Raw genomic sequence first — 12,349 nt, forward strand, 5'->3', positions numbered from 1 at the left:
CCATAATTTATATTAAAATATTTAGAATTACAGGTAGAAGCTACTTGTCGGGGGATTTTAGATTTCTGCATGAATGAGCGCGATGTGATTACTTTGAGGAAGCACACACTGCTGTATTTGGTGTGACAGCAAGATGTGCAACCCTGTCAAAACTCTTTTTGAATATTACTTGCAATCATTTCATTAATTTAGTGAGGTAATACTGACTGGGGCAAAGTCAGTGGGTGCTTGATAAAGGAAGCAACAAGACCTTATACTCCTACTGTTTGCAAATAAAGCATACTAAAGAAAATCATTCTAATGCTTTCCCCCAAATTTGTTCAATTCCACCAAGCTTTGTTATCAGTGTAGTTGTATGACCACATGTGATTTGCATGTCAAGTAAGCATGACTGACTTTCTCTGCTGGGCCATTCAACAGCATGCATCTTCTTACTGTTGGTGTGACACTTGTGCCTCCCATGCTCTTTACAAGAATTAGCATGCTTTTTGTAGGATGTTACCCTAATCACAATGAATGAGCAGGAACATAGGTGAAACTGTAGAAGTTTGGCATGTACAATTTTACTTATATTTTTCTGTTCATTGCATAGTGGGAACAAAAACCTGCTTAAACAGGGACTGACCTGGAAGAACAGAAAGAAATAACGTTTGATAAAGCACACACTCCCCACCCCTCTTCGTAATGTTTTAAATTGTGTTAACTGTGCAAGTCATGTTCTTGATTAAAACAGATGTGTCCAAAGACAAAAGTGTAAAGGTTCCCAAACTATGAAATGCATTGAGGTGATGGGTGTGACCTTATAAATGAGCACATCATTTTGAGTTGTTGGCTTGGGAAGTTTTTGTGGCATATGGAACAGAAACTTTGAGGTTTTTCTCCATTTGAGAAGTGTGCAAGCTGTCTTGCTCGTAGAAAGGTATGCATGTGGGAAAAGCACCGAAAAAGGATAAACAGCAGATTTTAAGTTCTTCGTCAGTGTGGGGTTCTTATGTTGGTCACTGGTTTAAACTCCTGTTATATTAAGACTGTGTTCCTTTTCTGCCCTTTTTCAGGTAGCGGTGCTACAGCAGTTGTCCAGGCAGCGCTATGCAAACCCAGGCAAGAACGTGTAGCAATAAAGAGAATCAACTTAGAAAAATGCCAAACCAGTATGGATGAATTACTTGTAAGTAAATCAGAGGGTAACATATTACATGGAGACTATCTTCTGTTTTGATTTTGGTTTTTGCTTGGTCTAAGAGTGAGGGTAGAATTTTATGCAGGATAATAGTGAGAAAAGGATTTGAAAATAATCTGAAAGAAGCATGCCCTTCCCCTAAAAATGTATTTTACTAATGTGTATTTTCTAATGCCACAAAAACAAGAAGTGCAAATTTGAATCTTGGGATAACCAGCTGTTGAGAACTGTGGGAAGAACCTTACCCCTTGCTTCCTAGAGACTCGATTTTCAAGAGATTACTGTCTGCTTGTCTGTCTTTTCTTAATACCAAGGAAAGATACATTTTCGTTTGGTTAAACACTGATTAAAAAGAAAAAGGTAAAATTTAGTAGGTCTCCTTAAAATGTCTAAAGCACCAAAACATGGCAAAAACTAGTTGTTGGATCATTTTGTAATGATAACTTTTGAGGGGAGAAGTAGGAATGGCTATGCTGCCATCTACACAAGGAAACTCTTGTTAAAGAAAATAACATGCATCTATCTGATAGGCCGTAACAAGCCATTTGAGGAATGCTGTTTGTTTGGGTCACTGATTAGAGGATGAAGGGACCTGTAAGAGGGCCTTTGTAAAAGGGACTGCAAGAGTTTTTCATGTGCACTGGTTATGGCAATCCAGATGAAGTTGCAAAGAACTGTTAAAAAACAAAACCTGTTACTTTCTAATGCTCCTAGTCACGTGCTTATGACTGATGCGTATTTATATATAAGCAGCATAACAAGGGTTGAAGGACACAAAACCATTCTAAAAGTGAGAACACTCTCTTCTGTTCCACAGGTTATACTACTGCCTAGAGACTGTGGGCTTTTTCTAATGCAGAAATTCCTGCCTCTGAAGGAAATGATCTCCTCAGCAGGGAATTGCCAGTGCAAAAGATATCTTGAATTTGATACAGAGGGTATGGTCCATCCAGTTTCTTCAGATAAAATGGCTTGTTTACAGTGGAGGACCCAAAATGTTCTTCCCCTGGTGATTGATGGCATTTGCCTTCAGTTTATGTAATAGCTTGTATGGGACATTGTTGTGTTTTTTAAAAGAGGATTGTGGAAGTGGAAGTTACCTCTGAGGTAGGGAGACTTCTGTCAACTGAAAACCCCCCAAAATTCTGAACTGTGTTTAGAAAGAGAACAGCCCGAGGTGAGATGTTGTGCATGATGTATTAACATCTACAGTCCATAAAGAACATTTCTATAAAACCAGAAATACTAAATCATTGTAATATAAAATGGTCAAACTTTGATTTTTTTTTTTAATTAGAATTTGAACTAATAATTGGAATTAAGAGTTAAAAAGTTACAACAAATGAAAACAGACAAAACTGCCAAAAATCTGCAAGAGGTATTCAGGTGATCTAGAGATTAGTTACCAGCTTGTACAAAGTTATCTTAGCAAGTGCTTGAGTATCTTTACTGCTGACATATCTCTACTGTCTGCCAAATGAGGCAATAGGTCTTGAATTTTTGGTCCCATATTGCTTTCTTTTGGTACAAAGACCACTGTCCATACCATCTTTTTTATTTTTTAACATAAGTCAATTTCTGCTTTTCTGTGTTCAGATTTTGTGCTTCTTTTATTTGTTGATCTGTTTTGATCTGAACATAAATTCTGGCTGTCTGAATTCCTGGTTAGGAGGGTAAAAAAAAAAAGAAAAAGAAAAAAGAAAAGGCCATGCATGATTCCTTTTATTTTTATATGTGCATACACACCTGTGCATGCATACACATATGTAATTTTTTTTTTTTTTTTTGCTGTGAGGGGAAGTATACTTACGCTGACTCAGCTGTAATAGATTTTTAAATTTTGTTTAAAAAATAGAGATGTTATTCTGGAAAAGGGCATCATTGACCTTCAAAACTTGTTACAACTGTACTAACATTTTTCTTTCAGTTGATAATACTTAAAATGCTCTTGCATTTTGTGTTTTTTAATACCGTTTTTGAGTCTGCTCAGTTTTCAGTCACTTATTTTTCTGATCAAACAGTTTCCATTGGCACAGGAATGTTCTAAAACTTCCCTCTGAACATGCTGTTTTGTAAAATCCTGCTGCTGAGTGCTTATGGATGTTGTGCAAAGGCACCCTTCACAAATTCTCAGCTGTGTGGCCTTCAGAGAGCTAGAAAATGCAGCAAGCCTGGTGCCCATGTAAGCGGACTTAGGATTTGGGCCAGTGTCAATTAAAATAGAAAGGCAGTGTAGGAGGGAGTTTAAATAATACTAAGGTTACATGAACTGCCAAACTCTTGAAATTCAATACTCTGTTTCCTGCAGTGTCCTGTGTTCTCACTATTGTAAGCTAAATGTAAATTAACCCCATGAGCCAATGAAAAAGTTCCTGTCCTTAGTATTGTCCTGACTGGGTATCTTCCCTCATCCCCTTACCTCCAGTTTTGTAAAACAAACAAAAACCTCAACACTACAAACCAAAGAATATTCTATAGAATGTCTTATTTGATTGAACAGATTTCCTAAACTGTTTGCATTTGTGCTTTGGATAGCCCTTCGAGGCAGGCTCTCTGAAGGTGCCCCTCGCATGTTATACCCAGCCCCTCAAACAGCTGTACCCAGGGTGTCTGTGGAGGAGGCCCTGGGGAAGCACCCACAGAGCTGTGGCACCTGCCTGGTCACTGGGAGCTGGACCTGGCCCCGTGGGTGCTGCAGCTGAGCACCGAAAGGAGCTGTCTCGCAGTTGCTTATTAACTGTGTCACCCACCTGCCTTTAGGCCGACACACATTTTTGTGCAGCTGCTCAGAGAAACTGCATCAGAAATAACCTGGCCAAAAAGAAGTTAGCTTTTAACTTGGACATATTTCCTGATGTAGTGCACAAACACTTGTGCTAGCACAAGGGAGGGAGAAGCAGAGGGATGAGGGAGAGACTAAAATCTAAAGTGTTGTTACAGCTTTGGTCTTGTTGAATGTCTAAAGTGACGTGAATGTGAAGAAGGTTCTGGGGCATTCTCCTGGATGTCCTGCTGCCAGCTTTTCCACTGACAGTGTATTTTAAGTGAATGCTTTTCTCTCTCACCTGTGCATATTGTGGGCCTCAGCCAAATAACTGAAGTTTGTGGAGGCTTTCCATTCTGTGTGTGATGGGGCCTCTCCAGAACTGCAAGTCTGAAATTAATACTTTCCTGACTAAAATTCAATCCCTTATCTCTCATGGGCTGCTTTCTGTTTGTTTTGTTTTTTTTTTTTTTTTTTTTTTTTATTTTTGTTTTACAAAGACTGTCTTTGGAAAAAGTCACCAAAGCTGAGACACAAGGTGCCTTTGGCCATGGTTAGTGTGATACCTCAATTTTTGCCAATGAGTTGTTGCGGGCAGACAAAATATTCAAAGCACTTTTCAGTTAAAGATAGTGAAGATTACCACAGTCAATTAGTTAACATTTCTGCACTATTAATGTGTGAGTAAAATAGATGAGGTGTATTTTTGCCCAGCAGTGTCAGGTAGACTTTTTGAGCTGTTGTTATATTACCAGCATAGGAAAACAATAAAACAATATAAGAAATGAAATAGTAATCAAGAGTGGGAGAGTTACAGTTAAGATTTACTATGGGTAGCTGAATTAAGAACCTGAGGCAGTAATTTGACTTGTGTTTAAGCTGACATGTCTTCTGGGAAAGGGAAATGTGCCCCACATATTTCTTCTGTTTTCCACCTACTGTCTCCCAGGGAGGCAGGGAGCTATTTTGCAAATTGCTCAGTCATTCAGGCTCATTGCATGACTATCCAGGCATTCATCCTTCTGTGGTTCAGGGCTCAGAAGTTGTCTAGGGACGAGGACTTTTGACAACAGGACTAGCTGAAATGTATGTCAAACTATGGCCTGACTTAATAGTCACCAACAGGCATCATGAGATTAAATCACAGTCTTTAATACATATAATTAACTTTTTATTATAAAGCGGCTGTGATCTTGAGTGCATTGCAAATAACAACAATACCCCCCCCCCCCCCCTTCCAAACACTTGCTGAATTGAGGTTGAAAGTTGAAAATGGCATCTGTGGCAGCTTTAATCAATCTAAGTGGGACCACCATAGTGCCTGCCTTGCACCGATGCTGGTGAGTCAGCATGTAACATGGGTCCACCTGAAAGCAGTTGCTTTTCATGGCAGGAGCGGAGGTGGAAGAGTTTGGGTTTTAGCTGGATTGGCTCCCTGCCTGGCTCACCCTCCAGGAGCATGTCCTTTAGCACCAGGGATGGATCAGGGCTCTGTGGCTGGAGGTGGAGAGAGAGAAGGAATAGGGTTGTGGGAGCTTAAGTTGGTGTGAGCCAAATTCTCCAGTACAGAGGAGGCCTAAATGCTCCTATGTAAAGGATTGACACGATAATGAGAGCTGCCAGAAAGGTGTTACAGAGCAATTATGTGAAAGAGTGAATAGAAAAAGGGCTCTGCTTGAAATAACAGATACAAGACAGTCATTCTTAATGTGTATAGCTGTGATGTGTCATAGATGGTGTTACTTGGTAGTGCCACATTGTGAATCCATTGGTGACCGTGTGCTCCTCTAAATTGTTTCCTCTGACTTTTGGTCTGTAACATTGCTTTTTCCTCTTCCACTTGTTTGATTGCGTGGCTCTGGTGTTTACCTGTCCATCCCACAGTAGCTGAGGATGTCCTTTGTCCGACAGCTTCCTTCCTCCTTTCCCACCTGCTCCCATTCTACACTTTTCATATCTCTTTTGAACAGGAAAGGCAGTAGGTTTTGGTCTTCGCTTGCCTTTTGTTGTCCAGCCTGTACCCACACCTTCAGCTCTTGGAGACTGCTCATTCTTCATTACTCACTCTGAACTGGGACTTTAACAGTAATTTCTTTGCTGCTGTCAGAAGAAAATTGATGTAGTTATGCCTCTATCTCCTGGCCAAACCTCCCTTGTGTTCTTTGCAATAATGTTTTGTCTTGCATGCAGATCTATAGGTAAATTGAAATGTTTTGGTGCCTTGATGCATATTCTGTGCATACTTCAGTTCTGTTATAATATTTCACTTTGGAAATTAAACTTTCTTTCTACAGAAGCAGAACTGATAGCTGGCTGTGTTATGTTGGGCTTTGTATTTCTTACAGAAAGAAATTCAAGCAATGAGTCAATGCAATCACCCCAACGTGGTGACTTATTATACATCTTTTGTGGTGAAGGATGAACTTTGGCTGGTTATGAAGCTGTTAAGTGGGGGTAAGTTACTGGTTTTACTTGTTTAGCTGCAAGGAAATGGTATGATTTTTTTCTAATGTACCTTCTTTGAGTTAATTGACCTAAACCAAGTAAAAAGGGGGGAGAGAGACTAGATAGGATGAACCTTGAGACATAGATGTGTTATAGCAGGAATGTGCAAGCTTAAAAAGTTTGTATATGTATATTGAGAGTACAGGCCAAGAATTACTGAGATAAATTCTGTTGATCTAACTACTGTAATTTTTTATTCTGAATCAGTCTATTAAAGTTCTCTGTTAAGGCTGTGTAGGGAGAACTGATGAGAATTAAGTCAGTTCTGTGAATGTGGCCTTGTTTTGAGTTTCTCTGAATCCACTCTATTTTTGTAAAAATGCATATATTTCTGATTTCATAATGAGTGTTTCTCATTCCTTATTCAAGGAAGATTCTTCCTAGGACAGGCATTATACATGTTGCATCCTTTTTATTGCTTAAACTAACCAAACACTCATTACAGTTTTTATGATGATGGTTAATGGTATAAAAATCTTACTTGGTTCTGGGAGAGGAAAAAGGGGCTGAACTGAATGTCCTTTTAGCTTAGAAAAGCGAGGCTCCAAAATAAGACGTGGTGGTACTGGTTGCTATTGGTTCTGGGAGAGGAAAAAGGGGCTGAACTGAATGTGCTTTTAGCTTAGAAAAGCGAGGCTCCAAAATAAGACGTGGTGGTACTGGTTGCTACATGATGTTCTTCAAGATCAGTCTTGATGGCAGCAGACTACTGCACCCTCATGCTGGAAAGCAAGGATGGGAAGTGCTCATGAAATAAGACTTGTTAATGTCACATTTGGTTGAATTGTTCAGTTCCATCAAAAGCAAGCATAGATGCTGAGAGAAACCAGTGATTCATGACAGGAATTTACTGCGAGCTGTTGAAAAATGCTTGGATAAAAACAAAATTTTGCTATTAAATTCCTTGAAATTTATAATAGCTTAAGTTCAATGTCAAACTGGATGTCACTAGAAATGTTGTCATCATTTGTTTGCAGAGAATATCTCCTTCCAGTCTTGAAGCTGCATGTTTTACGTGAACCATAATCTAAGCTGGATAATAAACTAAAACCTTTGCTGTACATGTCTGTTTAAATGTGGGATATTCCTGAGTTTTCAATAAATGGTAGCTTAGCAAGCTGTTAGTGGATCTTTCTAATGGATCATTAAGTGTTACAGTATTCTTGACAAAAAGACAGCACACAGTGCTATTTCTCATTTGAACGAGGTAGCAGTGTGCTTTATTCTGAGAGCTAGTTATGTGAGGTCTTTACACATACATGCAAAGATTTTCAATTGCAGTAGCCTAGAAAGAATGAAGAAATATAACTTTCTCAAGAATCTGATATGATAATGCTGTATATATGCTTTTTTCCTTTCCTGGATCTGCAATATAGGTTCAATGCTTGATATAATAAAGTATATTGTCAACAGAGGAGAGCACAAAAATGGTGTCCTTGAAGAACCCATAATAGCAACAATTCTTAAAGAAGTTTTGGAGGGCTTAGACTATCTACACAGGAATGGGCAAATTCACAGGTAAGAGCATATACACAGTGAAAAGCATTTTCAAAGTTGTGTGTATAGTTCGTTGATACTGGTCAGCTGCAGTTGCTTGGCTAAGCAAATTGTATTGCCTCTTTCGCCTACTGTAAATGCGATCGGTAATTATCAAATGATAATGCTTGGGCAGATGCTGTAATCCTGACTGCAGTTTGTCACAAATACTTACCACTTGCCTGGTCTTTATTCTGTCCATCTGTCTTATAGTTAGGATAGGTCTGTGCTGCTCTAAGTATGCCAGAACTGTGGTCTATACGCCTGTGCCTACTGGTACTCCAAATATCTAATCTGAATCTAGTTTATGCAATATGGTCTGTGACTTCGTTATTGTGTTGCACAGTAAACCTGTAATCTTGGGCACTTGGGCACTGCTGTAGAAATGTGAAATTTATATATTCCTGGTAATCAGTACTGTCTCTTACAACTCTACAGACCTGTTTATGACCACACGTGAAGCTGGGATTAATACTATGGAACTGCATCTTGGTGTATACGCATCTAATGATTGTTCTCTCGTATATAATCTCTCTCCACTGACTTCCGCAGTGTAAATTGTGCAAGTGCCCCAGGGTGGTCTATATATATCTGCTGTAGCAACCCACAGGTTGCTTCTGCTGTTTGGATGTTGGAAGTGCCTGACCTCCCTAATTAATTTTACTGAGGTGAATTTGCCTTTTAAGGAAGGTGCTTACAATAGGTTCTCCGTCTGTTTCAAGCATTAGCCTTTCATAAGGGAATCTTTTAAACAAAAAACAGATTCACTGCAGACGGAACTCTTGAGAATGGAGGTAGTGCAGATATAGCACAATAATTGTTCTTTATGTGTACTTCTTATGTCTCATCTTATAAATGAACTGCTTCTGATGTAGATCAAGAGCTATTTTCTCCTTTTGCAGAGAGAAAATTGAGATAAATGGAGAAATAAAGAACAATTATCTTGACTTCTGGTCTGGAATGCCAAAGATCTGCCTCAAACCTTAATTCATAGTCTTCTGTTAAGCTGATATTGTTGCAGAAGGAACATTCATTAGATTTTAAGGATAACAGGACCTTTTGAGGTCGGATTTGGGAATTCCCCTTGTCTATTGTTAAAGGACCTTAAAAAACATAAAAAGAGAGAGATCTATTTGTTACATCTGAGATTTCTTCTTTTTTGTAACATCTAATTTGCAAACTGTACAGTACTACAGAAGTCCTGTTCAAGACAATACAGTGTGTGTTCCTTTTCCCATGTATGTTGTAGGTGAAAGCTGTGGTAGTTCAGGGAGTGCCGTTATCAAGTGGTATTTGCCAGTTGGAGATGTTTCCAAAATTGTTCAGGGATTTTGTTCTTTTGTTTCGATGCATTCTTGTTTATGTATAAGGAAACAGGTTATGTTATCTATCAGTAGCAATGTGTTAATTATTTTCAGTAAATCTTGGAAAGATTTATTTGCTCAAATTCTTAATGTTTATGATGTATTCTGTATGAAAGATTTATCCTGTGCATTAAAAACGGGATGCACATTTCTATCAAAAAAAACCCAGCCAGAATGGTTTCTTCTTAACATTATGTGTGAATAGTGTGTTAAATGGATATATTTGACTGTTTGCAGTCTTTTAAAATTTAAACATGGATATATTTGACTGTTAAGCACATGCTGAATTTTTGGTTCAGTGTCAAGTAACTTTTCATCATGGTACCCTATAGCAAAATATGGTTGCTATTCTTGAGCTTTAATAGCTTCATTGGGTAGAAATCTGTAGTATATTTACCTTTCTTGAAGATGGGTCTCTTCTCTGAAAAGATCAAAGAGAAGAAGTGTTTTTCAACTTTACTTTTTCAATAGTGGTGCAGTTGGATGTGACAAAGAATTAATTCTTGCTTTGAGGCTCTGAAAGCTCTCAGTTTGTGACATTATATTTATAAAAGGCAGTAAAACAGACTTTGGACCTAAATATTTTTGTTCTCAAAATCTAGCCCTGAATTCTGCTTGTTTTATGCCAAAGCTGAATTTGGGTCTTTTTATACAAGAGAGAGAGAGTTTGTGAGAGTTTGAGTTGTGCACTCTGTTTTATTGTAAATCAGTTACATTTTATACTTAAGTTCCTGTTTCTGCCTTTTAAATTTTAAAATGCTATCTTGTGAAACTAATTACTATTTATTTATTTATTTACATAAAATGTGCACATATGTACTTCCATACTAACCTCTGTTTGTACATTCTAGAGATCTGAAGGCTGGCAACATTCTTCTGGGTGAAGATGGCTCTGTACAAATAGCAGGTAATGTCGGTGGTAGAATAATGGCAAAATAATAGAAAAAGGTAATTGTAGCTGGATTAGGGGCAACAGATACAAGTTTTTCTGTTGGCTTTTAACTATTCCTTTTGGAGTGCTGTAGCTGCAAGTTACCCAGTTTCAGATTTCGGGATTCTTGGTTAATGATACATGCTTTAGGAATTATTCAATATTTTTCTGTGTCCCATAAAGTATATAAGGAAGCTTTTTATTGTCCTCTTAATGCTTCCTTTTGAATCACCCATGTACCCTAAACAGTTTGCAAACAGTAGCAAGTCATATTTTTGTTCAAGCTTATTTCATTTATTTCTGCAAGTAATTGTAATAGTTCTTGGGGATTCAAAAATCCGTATGTACTGCCCTTCATGAGGACCTTGGCTATAACTTAACAAGTCACTGAGATGCATGAGATATATCTCACTGAGGATTATTTCTGGCATTTCTGCCATTTGTCTTGCAATAGTATCAGTTGGACAGTTTAGTATTTTAAATATCCTCTGAATGCACCTATATGCTTCTTGAGTGGTAGCTTGTAAGAATCAAATTATTTGGTCTTCGTAAGAGCTTAAGTATTGAACAACACCCCATATCCCATCTCTCAAGTTAGCATTGGATTTCTGGAAAATAGAGCAAGCAGGTGGTGATACCTGCCCCCTCTCCCAGCATACTCCCAGGCCTTTCACAGTTTATAGCTTGTGACCCAGCAATGAAAGCTTTGTCTCTAGTAGCCCTCAGTAATAAAAGTGGCTATAGCCAAAAGTTCTTTTTTTGTATAAACAATGCTTTCAAAGTACTGTGTAAATGTGTATTTTGAGGGCTTTAATATACCAATGTCTGAAGTCTATGAAACTGGATGGGAAAAGATTGGCTGGCAGGTGAACCATTTACTAATGTGAGCAGCTTTAAGTCTTCTGTTTTGAGTTCAAGACTTTTTAAGTAGTTAGTAAATTTTACAGTCTTGAATTTTAATAAGATACTTAATATTTATTTATTCACTTGATTATACCCTACAGTTATCTTCACTTTGCATAGCACTTTGGGCAACTGGTGAGATACTAGGTCTGTGTTGTTCAAGTATTTTTTAGATCTTCTCATACTGTAAAGGAGTAGATGTCCAGATAACCAACTTTAATTAAAAATACTAATAACTAAAAAGTTGAAAGATAAAGTCTTATGAGCCATCTGAAATAAAGCTGTTGACTTTACATTATTGCTTTCACACATAATGAAATCTATTCTCCCAGTAATCTGATAACATTCAAACAACAGCTTCATTTATCCCTTTCTAATTCAACTTCAGGGCTTGGTTTCTTGACCTTTTCCTCCCTTTTGCTGTAGGCATCTTAATGAGTAAGGCTTTTAACTGTGCTGCTAGGGCATTCAGTGCATGTGGGACTGAGGAAGTTCAGTGGCTGGATAGATATGTGGAATGTGTTTTTCTGTGATGCGTTATTTCAATACCAGGTTATTTCCGATCTTCAGGTGAAAAGTGTGGCAGTGTCAAACTTGTTTCTTTGTTGGTGTGGGACTGTTGCTGCTGGTGTGCAGCTGAACGTTGCACATTAACTGAAAGACAATTTTGAATGTCAAAGAGGCTGAAATTCATCCTTTTTACATCTTTTTGCCTTGACAGAGTAAAATCTCCTTTTATCTTTGGAGAACAGATACCTGATAATTTTCCTTCTTTTTATTTGCTAGAAGAACTTAGATTCTTTTGACTGCTCGTTCTCCTGCACCCCGAACTTCTATAATGAAAAGATGTATCCAAAGCACACACTGCTAATATATATGAGGTGTAATATTTGAAGACACAGTTGTCCATTAGCATTTCTGGGTTCTAAGGGGCTAAGGCTCACAAATGAAGCTCAGGCCAATGTTCCTCTGACAAAAGATTTTGTGCAGATATAAAAGAGCATAGACTCTTCAAAGAACTGGGATAGCTCTACAGAGACCGCTGATTATGGACCTTGGAGCTTCTGCATGGAGAATCTGCTCAGTCTTTGGTGGGAAAGAGGAAAATACACATCTTTTTGTTTTGTTTAAATTGGTGAGACTTATTTTTAAAGTACGAAATTCCT

At 38.0% G+C, this 12,349-nt stretch overlaps 1 protein-coding gene across 3 annotated transcripts in view; it reads left to right on the top strand.

Annotated features, from left to right (window-relative positions):
* The window catches only part of STK39 (serine/threonine kinase 39), a 108,230-nt gene that overhangs the window by 22,981 nt on the left and 72,900 nt on the right, over positions 1 to 12,349 (top strand). For 2 of the 3 annotated variants that reach the window (XM_030018692.2, XM_030018694.2), the window contains exons 2-5: positions 1,056 to 1,168; positions 6,290 to 6,398; positions 7,826 to 7,967; positions 10,201 to 10,256. In XM_030018692.2, coding sequence (XP_029874552.1) covers positions 1,056 to 1,168; positions 6,290 to 6,398; positions 7,826 to 7,967; positions 10,201 to 10,256 — 420 coding nt within the window. Of the gene's footprint in view, positions 1 to 1,055; positions 1,169 to 2,007; positions 2,119 to 6,289; positions 6,399 to 7,825; positions 7,968 to 10,200; positions 10,257 to 12,349 lie in introns of those variants that run through there. The other variant, XM_030018695.2, reaches the window with a different exon arrangement.

The sequence above is a fragment of the Aquila chrysaetos genome, chromosome 6 (genome assembly GCF_900496995.4).
Source record: "Aquila chrysaetos chrysaetos chromosome 6, bAquChr1.4, whole genome shotgun sequence".
Classification (NCBI taxonomy): Eukaryota; Metazoa; Chordata; class Aves; order Accipitriformes; family Accipitridae; genus Aquila; species Aquila chrysaetos.